Genomic DNA, 17361 nt, shown 5'->3' on the forward strand with positions numbered 1-17361 from the left:
GTTTCAAAACGTTACGTCCTACTGAACGGGACCCATATGTGTTTGAGCGCTGCGCTTAAACAAAAGCCTGCAAACACAGGGTTTGGCTACCTGGAAGTGAGAGCAGCGATGACCTTGCTCCACTGCTCCACCACGGGCGGGTGGTGCCTCCAGTTGGCCAGCATCTCCCTGGCCGTCTTCCAGTAGGGCGGTGTGGGGAAGCAGCGTGTGCAGGCCATGAACCACACCTCAAACAGAACGCTGATCAGCTTCTCAGCCAGCTTCTCCGCAATCCCACCTGAGAGAGATGGGGACCAGGGGTTAGTAACTTTGAATAGGAAGAATGGGTGAATACTCATCATCCAACATTTCTAGGTGTTCTAGGTGCATAAAATAGCATATGAGAAAGAACAACGCGTCTTCATTTGGAACTAAATAGTCATGTTAGCAACAAAGCCAAAATCATTATGGGACAAAACCTAACATCTACCTATTAGTTATGCATTCATATCAATGGAAGACCAAGTAGAAATTTGACTTAGTGGATGTGAGAAGTTCCTCACGACACTACGAAAAGTATCAAAGGCTGCTTTCACAAAGGCAGCCCAATTCTGATATTTTTCCACTAATTGGTCTTCTGACCAATCAGATGTTGATGATAATTGGGCAAAAGGTCAGAATTGGGCTGCCTGTGTAAAGGCAGCCTAATTGCATCTGTTCTGATGGACTGACCTCCAACAGTGGGCGGGGCTAGCAGAGTGTCATTGATGCGCAGCAGGAAGAGCAGCAACACCTCCCAGGTCTCCCGGGCCATGCCGCTGCCCGACTCCCTGGCCAGCTTCAACACTGCCGTCAGCACCTGTTGGCATAAGCGGAAGTGCATGGGGCTGTAGTGCTCCGGCCTGAGAGAGGAGGGAGGGAATAGAGCGAGTTAAAGACCACTTTTATAAAGAGAAGTCTGTAATAAACACTCCATTGACCATTCCCTCTTCCATACTCCCGTTCTCTCCAAGCCTTGCAGTTTGCTTTGATGAACTAATGAAGGGTATCTGTCCCTATTTGGAATTACCATTTTGCATAAGCAATGTACTGCAACTTAGAGGTTGGAGCCTTAAGGTCAAGACGTTGTAATGTAGAACATTACATAAGATACCCCATAGTTAGCGGCTTGCTAGAGCGGAGACACACAGTTAGCGGCTAGCTAGAGCGGGGACACACAGTTAGCGGCTAGCTAGAGCGGGGACACACAGTTAGCGGCTAGCTAGAGCGGGGACACACAGTTAGCGGCTAGCTAGAGCGGGGACACACAGTTAGAGGCTAGCTAGAGCGGGGACACACAGTTAGAGGCTAGCTAGAGCGGGGACACACAGTTAGCGGCTAGCTAGAGCGGGGACACACAGTTAGCGGCTAGCTAGAGCGGGGACACACAGTTAGCGGCTAGCTAGAGCGGGGACACACAGTTAGCGGCTAGCTAGAGCGGGGACACACAGTTAGCGGCTAGCTAGAGCGGGGACACACAGTTAGCGGCTAGCTAGAGCGGGGACACACAGTTAGCGGCTAGCTAGAGCGGGGACACACAGTTAGCGGCTAGCTAGAGCAGGGACACACAGTTAGCGGCTAGCTAGAGCGGAGACACACAGTTAGCAGCTAGCTAGAGCGGAGACACACAGTTAGCGGCTAGCTAGAGCGGAGACACACAGCGGCTAGCTAGAGCGGAGACACACAGTTAGCGGCTTGCTAGAGCGGAGACACAGTTAGCGGCTTGCTAGAGCGGAGACACACAGTTAGCGGCTTGCTAGAGCGGAGACACACAGTTAGCGGCTAGCTAGAGCGGAGACACACAGCTAGAGTGGAGACAGACAGTTAGCAACTAAATAGAACGTAGACAACAGACACACAGCTTGTACCTGGGCATGAAGAGGTTGTAGAGGTGTTTGAGGATGGTCTGCACGTAGAGGTTGGGCTCCTTGACGATGGGCTGGGGGATGGAGTCGCGAGGAGTGATCAGCGCCATGATCCAGTCAGTGTAGACGTCCACGCACAGCTTGACCGTGTCCCCGTCCAGAGGCAGAGTCAGGCCGTAGCACAGCACCTCCATCGTCCACTTCACCTGTCAATCACAGAGAACTATGTTGTTAGAAAGAGGTGGATATACGGGGACAAGCTCGACAGTCAGATGTCAGTGATTGCTGAATAGACGGGGACAGTCAGATGTCAGTGATTGCTGAATAGATGGGGACAGTCAGATGTCAGTGATTGCTGAATAGATGGGGACAGTCAGATGTCAGTGATTGCTGAATAGATGGGGACAGTCAGATGTCAGTGATTGCTGAATAGATGGGGACAAGATGGATGAATGTTTTATCACTTGAAAGTGAATCAAAATAAAGATGGCCTATTTGTGCATTGAGTTAAAAAGAAAAGTGTTTAGGCCTAATTATGATGATTGTTGTGAAATTAAATAATTTCAAACACAGGGGTAAAGGGATGGGTCATCTAACTTTGAAAGGTAGGTGAAGTAGAGCCTGGTGGAACCAGCCTTGCTGTGTTCACCATTCAATAATCACGTCACATGTCAAAACAGGAAGGTGAACACAGCTGTTTGGCTGGTTCCACCACGCTGTGAACTATCAATTTATCTACCAAATATAGTATTATCCTAAAATACTACCATCTCAAAAATGGGATAGTTGTACAAAACACAAGCTCTATAGGCCATTACTGTGTGAGTTGCACTCACAGAGCCCAGTGCTATGTTAAGAGAATTATCAGGCGAACTAAAACAAGGAGGAATGACAAGGAGGCACTTAGTAAGGGCATGCGTGCATTCTTTGGCAGACGGCTTACATTTTTCCTTCGCCTGGCCCTATTACAATCAAGCCTTATCTAAATGGCTACTGGGACAGGGACTGGCTCAAGGAGCCGTAGTCCACTGGGGTGAAGAAACAGTCAATAAAGTTGCAGAGGTTGAATGCCCCAGGGGGACACACAGGAAATCCTCTCAATGTTATCAGGCGAGCCCAGAGACCTGGGGCTGTCCGAGCTACAAGGCTAACATGAGGAGGAAGTGAGCAGTACAGACAAAAAAAATGGGGACAAAAGCCAAAGACTATTTTTCACCCAGCAACAAATCAGAGAGAGAATAGATTTGAAAACACAATGGAATGTAGAGGGGGAGGTGTGTGTTTCAGTCAAGTGTGCAGTTATAAACAAAATAAGAAAAAAATAAAAAAAACTGTTTCCATTCACCAGGAGGTAGTTTCTAATGTGCAGGTGACCGTTCAGCCTCCTTGGTTTTGTAAAAATAAGGGACAGAAAAAGCCTAGCCCATCAAGGGCGTGTAAGGGTCATGTAGCTTATGTTCTGCCTATTTCCTCAAAAACAAATGTCAGAGAAACTTGGCGCTAAAGAGGGAAGAAACGCTTACTTTTCAATAGAATAATGAATGAAGTGGACCTTGACAATACCATCACCATACTTAGAGAAAAAAATATACTACCTTAGAAAGTCATAGGTATTCTAACTTGACTTTCTATTCCCCTTGAATAGAACACCGCAACACTTGGGCCACGTCAAGTCAAATCTCAGCCTACAGGGAGGAGCGTGGTGGTGCTAGAACAACAACCTCTCTCTCAACATTAGTAAGACCAAGGAGCTGATCATGGACTACAGGAAACAGAGGGGGGGCAAGCCTGTATATAGTATGCTTACTTACTTATTGTTTCCTTCATACCTCTTCTCATTTCTCGTGTTTTTTTCTAGTAACACATTGTTATTGATTATTGCATTGCTGGGTTTTGAGTTTGCAACAAAGGCATTTCACTGTACTTTTGCACGCATGAGACATTAAAACTTGAAACTAAGTCTTCACCCTTATGGCTTAGTTACACCGATCCGATTCAGCTCTGCCAAAACAACTGTGCAGTTTTGCCTACCTCTTTGTCGGTCTTGAGCAGGCTGTCAGTGGACGGAGTGCCCAGGGTCACCCCCAGGGGTTTAACCACTGCATTGGCCACATCGCGCCCAACTGCCGGAGGGTACGAGTGAAGGACACTCAGGTGGCCCTGGTCGCTCTGCACCACCAGGTGCAGAGACCTCCACTCCGAGTACATGGTGATGGCCTTTGCTTCTACTGGGTCGGATTGCTACCTGTGTATACAGAGAGGGGTTAAGTCAGAATAACTACAGAGTGGACTGATGGCTCCAGCCTGAAGCAGACTTAGTTGTAGCTGTTTGTAACTTGAATAAAACATCCATAACCATTACATATACTGAACAAAATATAAAAATGCAACATGCAACTATTCCAAAGATTTTACTAAGTTACAGTTCATAAGGTAATCAGTCAAACGAAATAGATTCATTAAGCCCTAATCTATGGACTTCACATGGGTGGGCATACAGTGCATTCAGAAAGTAAAAGGCACATGACAGCCCACTTGGAGTTTGCCAAAAGGCACCTTAAGACTCTCAGACCATGAGAAACAAGATTCTCTGGTCTGATGAAACCAGGATTGAACTCTGTGGCTTCAATGCCAAGGGTCACATCTGGAGGAAACCTGGCACCATCCCTATGGTGAAGCATGGTGGTGGCAGCGTCATGCTGCGGGGATGGTTTTCAGCGGCAGGGACTGGGAGACTAGTCAGGATCGAGGGAAAGAGGAACAAAGCAAAGTACAGAAAGATCCTTGATGAAAACGTGCTCCAGAGTGCTCAGGGGTGATGGTGGGGTGATGGTTCATCGGCCAACAGGACAACAACCCTAAGCACACAGCCAAGACAACGCAGAAGTGGCTTCAGGAAAAGTCTCTGAATGTTCTTGAGTGGCCCAGCCAGAGCCTGGACTTGAACCCAATCGAACATCTCTGGAGAGACCTGAAAATAGCTGTGCAGTGACGCTCCCCATCCAACCTGACAGAGCTTGAGAGGATCTGCAGAGAAGAATGTGAGAAACTCCCCAAATACTGGTGTGCCAAGCTTGTAGCATCATACCCAAGAAGACTTGAGGCTAGAGTCTCTGCCAAGGGTGCTTCAACAAAGTACTGAGTAAAGGGTCTGAATACTTATACAAAATGTACATAAGTTTCCCAAAAATTAAAAAAACCTGTTTTCACTTTATCATTATGGGATATTGTGTATAGATTGAGGGGGGAAAACGATATAATCCATTCTAGAATAAGGCTGGAACAAAATGTAGAAAAAAGTCAAGGGGTCTGAATACTTTCCGAATGACCTTTTCATGTAGCTTGAAAAGTCAACATATGTCAAAGGCGAACTATGCGTGATAAGGCACATTTGAAGTAGACGAACGCTGTGCATAGGCGCTAGATATATAACAAGTTAACATTGAACTGAAGAGAGCCTCGGCCTGTTATTTCCAGAATGATCTGCTGACAGAAAGGGCTTCACTGAGTGCCAAAATCACACTTGAACTGGACTGCCCACCTGCACGGACTCTCCACACATGGACTCACACAGATATACAGTACACTCATCCACACACACCACAACTGCTGCTATCAGACTCTTACATTATGCATTATTTAGCAATAATAATAAAACACTTGCCCTCCAATCCCCGAAACACATAAAAATGTGACTATAAATTTAGTTAAAAGCTTCCGAGAAAATGTTTATTCTATTCTACTATGCCATTTACTTTATGTTCGTATTCTTATCTACTATTATGGCATTGTTGAGAAGGAACCTGCGAGTAAGCATTTTATTGGATGGTACCATGTCTATCCTGTACAGACCACTAATACAAGGAACATCAAACATTCAGGCTGTGCAGCCAATACGCTCTAGTCTAGAGCACTCGGTTAAACTGTGTTTGAGAGCATTTTTAACCTCTCTAAAATGGTTATAATGAGAGAATTATATTGTTGTTGCAATACACTATCATCTTAACTTGACATGTCAAATTACTTTGCCATATTCAGTTATTGTATATTGTGCTAATTTCCTTAAAATGTGGACAGTTTGTGTTACTACCTTACACAAGCTTGCATTTTCACCCCATAAAAATGGAGTGGAATTACACATGCTTTTTACCTCAGATTGCTGACGTTAGTATAAAAAAGTTTATAGTCATCATGACATAACATGCTGACCAGACCGCACACGTGCGTTGATTTTGTGGCCCCACACCAGACGCGATCAGGGACACGCAGGTTGAAATATCAACACAAACTCTGAACCAATTATATTAATTTGGGGACAGGTCAAAAAGCATTAAACATTTATGGTAATATAGCTAGCTAGCTTGCTGTGGCTATTGTCCTGGGATATAAACATTGGGTTGTTATTTTTCCTGACATGCACAAAGTGCTCTACTCTGACTAATTAATAATGATTAATAATAAGGGTTCTTCTTATTCATCTTTGGGCTTTATATGGTGGTTGGCAACCAACTTTAAGGTGCATTACCACAATCGACTGGCCTGGAGTGTAGACCTTAGTTTCTTTCAATCACCCATGTGGGAATATGCTCCTAAAAACCAATGAGGAGAAGCATGACTTGCAGCGCGTCGAGTGTCATAAATAGAACCAAGTTCTATTTCAGCGCCTGGCAACGCAGACGCTGGTGAACAATGTTGTTGCAATGATTGAACAACATGTATGTGTTCATTTATTTTGTAACGCACGCGACGGTCTGGTCAGCATGTAAGATTGATTGCTTAAAATAGATAAATATCTTTGGTTTTGTACCATTGATTTAGTCACACACTCTGGGATGCTCAGGACTTAGAACGCAGAGTTAATGAAATGGCACGGACAATTCGGGGTGGTCGCTCTATAAAAGGTTGCTGGCCACACACCAATACATGGATTTCACGGTCAAACTTACACTTAAAACAGTAGTCAACCGTTGTCACTGTTGAGATCCTGTGCCGCGTCGTGATTATTTTAAGTTAACAGAAAAAGTAGTCTGTTCCCTTTCCCGTGATGGCAGCCTCTTGAAATCAACATTGGACATTCCAAAATACGTATTTATACCACACCCTGATCTGTTTCACCTGTCTTTGTGCTCGTATCGACCCCCCTCCAGGTGTCGACCATCTTCCCAATATCCCGTTATATTTCTACCCGTGTTCTCCGTTTGTCTGTTGCCAGTTCGTCTTGTCAGGTCTTACCAGCGTGCTTTCCGGTCTTCCTTTTTCTCAAGTTCTGTTTCCTAGTTGTTTTCCCGGTTCTGACTATTCTGCCTGCCCTGACCCCGAGCCTGCCTGCAGTCCTGTACCTGCCTGACTCTGACCTGATCATGAACTCCTGCCTGTCCTCAACCTGCCCTTTGCCTGCCCCGTGTTTACAATAAATATCTGAGAACTGTACTATCCGCCTCCTGTGTCTGCATATCCTGAGTCGTGATAATATAAGCCTTCTACAAGTTCTCAGCTAACCAACCATGCATAGGTTATTCTAAGTTTCCGTGTGGCCTTTGAAAAGTGTTAAACAGCGATACACCCCAAACATCTGCCCCCTGTTCTACTGATTTCAGCGTAATATCGAAGGGATTAACAAAAAAAAAAAAGTGTTGCATTACACTTACCATGTTGGCGAACCACTTGACTCAAAATGCCTTGTCAACATGAAGCAGCGATAGTGTCATTTTCAATTTAAGTTTTAAGAATATAAATTGAATTTTCCTTGCGAAGCAGAGTCCCCACTTTAAATCTTTGACAAATGCATTATTTTTATTATTAGGAACACGACTCCTCTTACAGCATTTAAGCTAGAAATGCCACTTAAACATGTAGACTGGTCTGGATTGAGTTGCTTACATACATTTTTTTAAATATACTTTTTAAACTATTAAACGTTGTCCATCTTCATCCACGGTCATGGGACTTTTTTCAACATTCTAAATCTCCCTATTGTGACATCACTTTCAACATTCTATTCACTGTAGATGCATTTTTTTGACACAAGTCTGAAACTTTGACCACTTTGTCAACAACTTAGACAAAAAGTTAGAGGGCATGACATCTTGGTCTACTTCCCTTCTATTCAAATCTGAAATCTGAACAGAATTATCTGGTACCAATAAAACGTTAGTTGTTTTAGTAACCGCATCAACATTTTCTGTAACTTTTTATACAAATCTGAAATCGGAACTGAATAGTTTGTTACCAATAAAATGTCACAATAAGGTACAGAGCATTCTATTTTCCTACTAGGGGGCAAGGAGACCCGCAGCTCCACTAAAACCATTGACAACTGCGTGCCATTTTCAAGGGGTTATTAAATAAAATGCTAACTATTTGGTTGTAATATCATCACCTCTTGAAGAGCATAGTCAGAACTCTGCATCCTTTTCTTGATCAGGAAACATAAATTGAGCATGTCATTTCAGATATGTGAGGGTAGCCTCACAATATCAGTCACTATTTGACAGGCGACAATATCAGTCGCCTGTCAAATTGGCTAGCTAGCTTGCTAATAACAGATCACATCAACATGGCTAGATAACAAGCTAACTGTCAGGGGAGAAATTAGATGGCTATATCCAAAACTTGTTTGATTTGCTTGCCATCCATAGTGGTGATGACAGTAGTCCCTGACAACTTTAGCAGGATGATGTCTTGCACATTCATCTTCTGCCCATCCTACCATTCCAGTGTTTAATTTCTATATTGTAATTACTTTTCCATCATGACCTATTTATTGCCTTACCTCTCTTATCCTACCTCATTTGCACATGCTGTATATAGATTTGTCTACTGTATTATTGATTGTATGTTTGTTTATTCCATGTGTAACTCTGTGTTGTTGTAGGTGTCGAACTGCTTTGCTTTATCTTGGCCAGGAACTGCTTATCTTTATCTTGGCCAGGTCGCAGTTGCAAGTGAGAACTTGTTCTCAACTAGCCTACCTGGTTAAATAAAGGTGTTCTCAACTAGCCTACCTGGTTAAATAAAGGTTAAATAAAATAAATAAAATGTCTAGCTCTTTCCAAAAAGCCTAACCTCTGATGAAGCAAGCCAACTGGCTGCCCTCACATACCTGAAAATACATGATCAATTGATGTCAGCACAATAAATGTTTGTCAGGAGCTTCATGAAATGAGTTTCCATGGCCAAGCAGCCGCACACAAGCCTAAGATCACAATGTGCAATGTCAAGCTTTGGCTGGTGTGGTGTAAAGCTTGCCACCATTAAGACTCTGGAGCAGTGGAAACGCATTCTCTGGGGTGATGAATCAAGCTTCACTATCTGGCAGTCAGGGGGTGGGGGGGGGGCACCTCCATGATAATGCCCATGATTTTGGAATAAGATGTTCGACGAACAGGTGACCACATTTTGGCCATGTCGTGTAGTTGTCAATGGTTTTAGCAGAGCTGGGGGTCTCCCCCCCCCCCCACACACACTGCCATGTTGACCACTACCCCAAAAAGTCTGACAAACTTAGTGTATGGAAGCTTCTTCTACTTCTATGCCTTCCAAATCAGAAAGCCAAACATGAATAGCTTCTACCAATTAAGAGTTAGAGCAGTTTTAGTAAACCATGAACTGCTTTCATTAGATGCAGTGTCAGAAGCTAGCAGATTCATTAGCGACCAACAACCACAAATTACAATACATCTACACCACATTTTGAAGTTCACTTTCCTTGCTTTGTCTAACACTATCATGAATCTAGAAAATATGTTTTGTGGGTACAGTATTTATTTATAGCACAAATGTTTGTTAGCATGTTTCTCACACTGGCTTTAGTCATGAGGAAGCATGCCTGCCAAGGCAACTGCAGGGCGGTATGGGTGACTCCGAGGGAGACAACTTCTTCATAGCAACAACTGTAGTTTAGACACTGACCACAACTACTTACTAAAACACAACCTACCAGTACTGGCCAACCACACAACTACTTATCACAATTAATGAACCGCACAGCTACTTATCAAAACTACTGACCACACAACTAATGATCACAATCACAACTATTGACCACAACTACTGACCACAAAGCCTACTTATCAAAACTACTAACCACAGTGACTGGCCACTACCACAACTAATGAAACATCTTACCAAAATGACTGACCAACAAAACTAATGACCACAACAACACAACTACTGACCATGCCCATACTGTAGGGCCCAAAGAACCAGCAGCACAACTACTGCTCTGTACTAGCTCTGGTCCTGGTTGTAGCTAGCTAACTCTGGTTCATACCAGCTTTGATCTGGTCTGCACTATAAATTACAACAACTTAAATATGCCTACATTTGCATATAATACAATTATTGGAGGGTAAATCTTGAATATTTCAAGTATGAAACACGAAACCAACTTTCACAGGTTATCCTATTCTATCAACCAACATTTTCATCTACCTACTTTTTCAACTACAGCGAGTCACTACCATTACTACTGCAGACACTACCACTACTATAAGTTATTTAAAAACCATACAACCTTTAAAACAAGCTAGCAAGTACACCACATTTTCTTCAGAAAATTGACTTTTTAGTGATCCCTGTTAGCCTAACAGTCTATTAGATAGACCTACTGATAGCTTTCAGTAGGTCTACATACGAAGCTATCCTCCCATAGTTTTTCACCTACCACAAAAATACATTTAAAGAGCTGGCATCACTAGCACCATCATATGCATCTCCACAGATAATAACCCAAAACATTTTTATCACTACATCATTGTTCAACTAAAATCAAACTTAATTTACCCTGAACGTTTTACAAAAGTAAATCGTGCATTTATTTATCTGAAACCCACAGAATTAAGTGTTTGTCCACATAATCCTACTTTTTAATTCCCATTTTGTGACAGATGGCTTTGTCCTATGCCTTCCTTCTTTCAGTTCACACGCAAAAACCATAGCTTAGACATTTTTGTGATCTAATTGCCACACAACCCAAAGTAATAAGGTTGATATAGTAGTCTTAAAGTAACGAGGACCAATTATTTTACTACATTTAACGTTGACTATATGTAACTGCTTTGCTTTAAATAAACGTCTTTCAATGACTTTACTTGTAAAGTTACCATCTAGTTTCCAACGGTATTGTACTAAATTAGGTTTAAAAAAATGGCGAATCAGTCAACAAACGTGCTGCGATGGATTTATTTTGTGATATACCAACAACAACAAAAAATCACTAAAACGGATTTGCCCTGCCTACTAATACACCTTTGCAAGCGCCAATGAGTGGACTGGAGACACGCACTGTTCAGGTGCACAGCCGTAAAAGTTCATCACGCAGTAAAAAAGTATTATTGAAACTCATAGAAGACATGTACAGCAATAACTAAGTGCACATTTACATCTAGAGATAGCTTGCTATTAGCTAGGTCAGACAAAACGAACTAGTTGTAAGTAAAACATTAACTAGCCAACAGAAATTGTTATGACTCAAGGTTGTTGGCTAGCTAGTTAGGCACAATCTAATTATCTCTATGTACAAAAATAAAAGAAATATTTTAAAAAGCCTGACAACTACATGATAAACTTCGAGAAATCAGTCTCAGATTGAACGAGCCACACACACTGGCTGTTTTGTTCAACTACTAACGATAGCTAACTGGCTGGCTAGCACAGAAACGGTCAGGTCAAACTAGCTCTGGTTCAGGCAGGAAAGTCCAGTTAGCTGGCTCGAAAGTCTCCATGTAATGGAACATTAACGCGTTAGTTGGTTTACAAAATAAGCATTACTTATGGCATGTAGCTAGCATAGTCGAAACTGCACAGAATGCATGGATAACTTGGCTAGTATAGGCAACTTAGTACGCTGTCACAACCCGTAGACACAGGAAAGCTGGCTAGTAAGCAAGTTTGAACCAACTAGCTAAGCTAACGTGGTGTGAACTCGATTCCCTTGTCTCACTGTTATTTTGTAGGCCGCATTAGCTAGATAGTTGGCTAAGCTAGTTAATGAAAACAAGACCAAGACAGCTATTTACCTGTGTCAGAGGGAAAGACTGTCATATCAACCGTCCGTATTCTCAGCAAACTTTACAGTACAAACGACGATATAGCAGAACCATATTTGAAGTAAATCAACATCCAGTGACAAGCATAGCTACATTTGCACCGACGTCATCCAGCTGACGGCTAGCCTGACCACTGAACTGTGTCGGTCACACATCTCATGACTTTAAAAAAAGCCGGCGGGAAAGGGAAGGTTGTTGGAATAATAAAATATACTTCTCAGAATATGCACAATATTTTACACAAGAAAAATAAAGAATCTTAGAATCGACAGTTTAATAACGTTTCTCAAAACAGTTTAATTATGAGCTGTGTAGCCCTTTAAATGTACCCGTTCATAATATTATTCAGCTCAAATGCGCCCTCTATTGGATTTGACCAGTCCACGATGAAAAGGATCTAAGAATTGAAATAAGGAAATATGCTATCGAAGAAGAAAAGGAAACTAGGGAACTAGGAAAGGAAATGAAGCACACAAAGGATATGAGGAAAGGAAGCACACAAAGTATATGAGGAAAGGAGAAACATTTGCTAGAAAAGAACAGGAAAGGGAGTTAGAAAAGATAAGAGAAGTGTGAAAAGCTTGGAAGAATCCTTGAAAACTCAAAAAAGAAAGAAAAAAATAAGATTATCTCAATGTTAGTTGTTTTACCATTGATGTCCGCTGAGGTTTTTCGTAGAACACAGCGAGCTTTTGTTTGTGTTCCCTTCCGAGTTTCCATTAGCTCAGGAAGTGTCATAGTTCAGGTCAATGTTCAGTGCAAAACACCTCAGTGGGAATATGTGTTAAAACAGAGCACAGTAAGTGGATATTTTGTATTTGTCATATTAATTTGTGGTGATATGAAAGTATTTTTTCATATGATTCCAAGACCATATTGCAGTTAGACAGAGCGTCGGGACAGTTGCTGCGCTGTGGGCAATGGTTCAAACGAGAACCCAATGGTTGTATGGCCTTGCGTTCTCGAGAGCTATATAAGTGCCATTGGCTTAACTACGCTACATGCCCAAAAGTATGTGGAGACCTGCTAGTAGAACATCTCACTCCAAAATCATGGGCATTAATATGGAGTTGGTCCCCGCTTTGCTGCTATAACAGCCTCCACTCCTCTGGGAAGTCTTTTCACTAGATGTTGGAACATTTCTGCTGGGACTTGCTTCCATTCATCCACGAGCATTAATGACGTTGTGCACTGATGTTGGGTGATTAGACCTGGCTCGCAGTCGCGGTTCCAATTAAGGTGTTCGATGGGGTTGAGGTCAGGGCTCTGTGCAGGCCAGTCAAGTTCTTCCACACTGATCTCGATAAACCATTTCTGTATTTCTGTACCCTCTCTTATGACCCAAAAGAGCTTCTAGATATCATGACAGCGATTACTAACCCTGTACTGGAAGAAGATTTTTCCTTTAACAAGTCAGACGCAAAGGATTTACTCCAGACACCCGATAAGGCCCTCATCCCCGTCATTCGCGGGAGAAAGAGACAGAGATGTCGGGGGCGTAGGTCTGGGTGCCTTGTGAGTGGGTAATCTGCCTTTACCATAGGTCCTATTAGTCAACGTACAGACATTGGATAATAAAATAGATGAACTATGAGCACGTCAATCCTACCAATGGGAACCTCTTATGGATCGGACCCTTTTTTTCAATTTTCGCCTAAAATGACATACCCAAATCTAACGCCTGTAGCTAAGGACTCAAAGCAAGGATATGCATATTCTCTATAACATTTGAAAGGAAACACTTTGAAGTTTGTGGAAATGTGAAACTAATGTAGGAGAATATAACACATTAGATCTGGTAAAAGATAATACAAGAAAAAAAAAGGTAGGGTTCTCCTGGCATCCGCCAAACCCAGATTTGTCCGTCGGACTACCAGATGGTGAAGCGTGATTCATCACTACAGAGAACACGTTTCCACTGCTCCAGAGTCCAATGGCGGCGAGCTTTACACCACACCAGCCGACGCTTGGCATTGCGCATGGTGATCTTAGGCTTGTGTGCGACTTCTCGGTCATGGAAACCCATTTCATGAAGCTCCTGACGAACTGTTCTTGTGCTGACGTTGCTTCCAGAGGTAGTTTGGAACTCGGTAGTGAGTGTTGCATCCGAGGACAGATGATTTTTACGCGCTACATGCTTCAGCACTCTGCTTCTAGATGTTTCCACTTCACAATAACAGCACTTACAGTTGACCTGGGCAGCTCCAGCAGGGCAGAAATTTGATGAACTGACTTGTTGGAAAGGTGGCATCCTATTTAGGTGCCATGTTGAAAGTCACTGAGCTCTACAGTAAGGCCATTCTACTGTCAATGTTTGTCTATGGAGATTGCATGGCTCTATGCTAGATTTTATACACCTGTCAGAAATGGGTGTGGCTGAAATAGCCAAATCCATTGATTTGAAGAGGTGTCCACATACCTTTTGTATACATAGTGTAGGCACAACACCAACAACTAAGCAGTTACGACCTCCTTTCATAATATATTTAGCTGTTTGGACTAACAGATGCAAGATCATAGGTTTGAGTCCCACTCTCAAGCTATTTCCTGCAGCGTTATTGTCAAAATAGGATGCCACCTGACTCTTCTGCAGGCCTAGTGATGACATGTTTTTATAAATGTTATACTCAAATCATTAGCAGGATCTGGCTGCACATTCCACGGCATGTCAGGTTCACTGTTTTAATGTAAACATTTTCATTTATTACGATCCCCATTAGCAGACGACAACGGTGACAGCTAGTCTTACTGGGATCCGACACATAACAAAAAATGCATTACAGACAAAAGACTTAACAATGTACATACATTTAAAAGTGTGTGTGTGTGTACATCTATCAGTTACACATACATGTCAGTACATACACACAACAAGTAATATACACACAATGTGAAGCAATAACATAGAGATACAGTTCAAATAAGATCAAGACCATAAACTATATTGGTTTCAACCCATAAACAGGTAGCCTAGTATTACCAGACCGATTACCGCTGCAGAATGTAAGCCCACAAGACTTCTAGACGGTTGTACAGGGTTACTATCGGGGTGTAATTCCCCTGAATTTCATTCTACTGATACATGTTTTCATTATATTCTGATCTATGTTATAAAAAGTCAGGTATTGTAATTTGATTTGGCCTTTGTGGGGTATGGGGATATCAATAGATCAAATTGATCTTGAATTAGATACAGTATGTCAGAGTTCTATTTGCTGGGTGATGTCATCCTCCTTGTATAAACATTCTCATGGACATTCTCGGTTCTTTATTATCTTTCACTGTTTTAACCAAATAAAATGTAATAATACACATATTAGAAATCACCCTGTAAGACCATCTGTAACCAGGAGATGGCGCCATGCACACACAAACCAATTTTAATGTTAATTTTATTGAACCTTTATTTATCTAAGCAAGTCAGTTTAAGAACACATTCTTATTTACAATGATGGCCTACCAAAAGGCCTCCTGCGGGGATGCTGGGATGGGATAAAATAACAATTTAATTCAAATATAGCGCAAAATACACATCAAACAACACACATCACCAATAGTCAAAAGGAGATGAGTGCTCACTGCAGGTGGAGACAACTGTTCATTATGGCTTGTCCACATCATAACATAAGACCACACAGTGCAGCTGTTTTATTGGACATAGAAACCAGTGCTTAGTCAAGTTGTCTTGAAGTGGACTTTTGATGCGGTAAAAAGCCTATCAACTTATTGTGTAATTTCCAAAGATGGAATCTCAGTTACCTAATGTTGTTATGGATGGTGTAGCTCATGCAATAAGCTGGTCACCAAAGATCTAGATCTTGTCTACATAGACCATACAACAAAATGCAATATCCCATATAACCCTGTTGACCTTGTGTTGTTGGTCCTTGTTCCCAAACAGGGACATAACTACATTTGATTTGTAGGACCACATTGTAGTTGAACCCGTCAAAGACAGAGAATCAGATTTGGTCCCGTATGCCCTTGGGTGTATTCTGGTGATGGGCAGGCACGTGAAGGGTTAAAGGCTTGTCATATAAATCAAGTGGAATCACTTCAGAGGTGAAAAGATGCATGATGCTGACTGTCCGGGAGGCACAGTTTAACCCTTTAACACGGCAGTCAATGTCCATTGTTTTAAAGAAATACCCAAATGTTGCATTAAAACAATACAGTGCTCTGTATAACAGTGTGTTGGGGTCACAGTAAACGTAGAATAGAAGATGATTTTCCACATCTGTGAGCTGGAAATGGTTTCCCGTAGGAAGATTAAAAATACATTGATCAATTATGACTGTGTGACACAATACAGCTACATCCCCATTCAAATGCATTGTTGGGACGAACTCCAACACACACAAATCCAGTTTCAAAATGGCTTGTGTTTATAGTTGGTTTCATTCAGTTGTTTCAGTTTATTTTTTATTTATCCTTTATTTTACCAGGTAAGTTGAGTGAGAACACATTCTCATTTACAGCAACAACCGGGGGAATAGTTACAGGGGAGAGGAGGGGAGATGAATGAGACAATTGTGTTTTAAAAAAAAAAAAAAGTACTAGTTAAGTAAGTTAAGAACAAATTCTTATTTACAATGACAGCCTACACCGGCCAAACCTATTGGGCCCCCAATAGACCGCTGCACCACTCGGGAGCTCAAAGCAGGGATGATTAGGTGACCATGATGGTATGAGGGCCAGATTGGGAATTTAGCCAGGGCACCCGGGTTAACACCCCTACTCTTACAATAAGTGCCATGGGATCTTTAGTAACCACAGAGTCAGGACACCCGTTTAACGTCCCATCCAAAAGACAGCACCCTACACAGGGCAATGTCCCCAATCACTGCCCTGGGGCAGTGGGATATTGAGAGAGAGACCTGTCATCTTTTAGATCGCATTCAAAATGACAGTTATCGGAGTGGACGTGCAGATCAAAGGTTGACAAAGAGGAAATCCTCAATCAAAAGAGATTAAAAGAAATTATCAAAAATATGAGCTATTTTAAAGACATATTAGTGGCCTTGATAAGCACAAAAGAGTCATGTCTCTCCTAAATGTTTTGATGACATGTCATGACACAAGATGTGTCCTATCCTATTGGTTCGTTCACTAGTTCAATCTGTTTTCTTTATGTCAAATTGACTTTTTTCTGTTTTTCCTATTACTCTGTTCTTCATGTTCTGTTTATATAGCTAGTCTCATCCCCTTCCCCCTCCCATTACGCATTTAAAAGCTTTTCTAATCATCCATAATTGATCAGTGTTTTCAATTATGCACTACTTTTCTCACTGTCATTATTACTTAAAGGGTTGCTCTTAATGGTTGAATATGTCCAGCGCTGTTTTTTCCATATTTCATTGTACTGTAAAAAGACAGATCTGTCTTGCTGCACTGTAAAGAGGCAATTCCTCTGTATATAGTTTTTTTCA

The 17361-nt window shown here is 42.0% G+C and overlaps 1 protein-coding gene across 38 annotated transcripts in view; it reads right to left on the minus strand.

Moving 5' to 3' along the window:
* Positions 1-12294, minus strand: part of LOC110528539 (ral GTPase-activating protein subunit beta) — a 57837-nt gene extending 45543 nt beyond the window's left edge. For all 38 annotated transcript variants that reach the window (XM_090241933.1, XM_090241931.1, XM_090241929.1 and 35 more), the window contains exons 1-5: positions 11903-12294; positions 3915-4128; positions 1887-2089; positions 712-881; positions 91-277 (exon numbers count right to left, since the gene is read on the minus strand). In XM_090241933.1, coding sequence (XP_090098059.1) covers positions 91-277; positions 712-881; positions 1887-2089; positions 3915-4091 — 737 coding nt within the window. In that variant the 5' untranslated portion in view covers positions 4092-4128; positions 11903-12294. The remainder of the gene's footprint in view (positions 1-90; positions 278-711; positions 882-1886; positions 2090-3914; positions 4129-11902) is intronic.
* Positions 12295-17361: the final 5067 nt, after the last annotated feature.

Source organism: Oncorhynchus mykiss, chromosome 7, assembly GCF_057628025.1.
Source record: "Oncorhynchus mykiss isolate SJ-2025 chromosome 7, ASM5762802v1, whole genome shotgun sequence".
NCBI classification, from domain to species: Eukaryota; Metazoa; Chordata; class Actinopteri; order Salmoniformes; family Salmonidae; genus Oncorhynchus; species Oncorhynchus mykiss.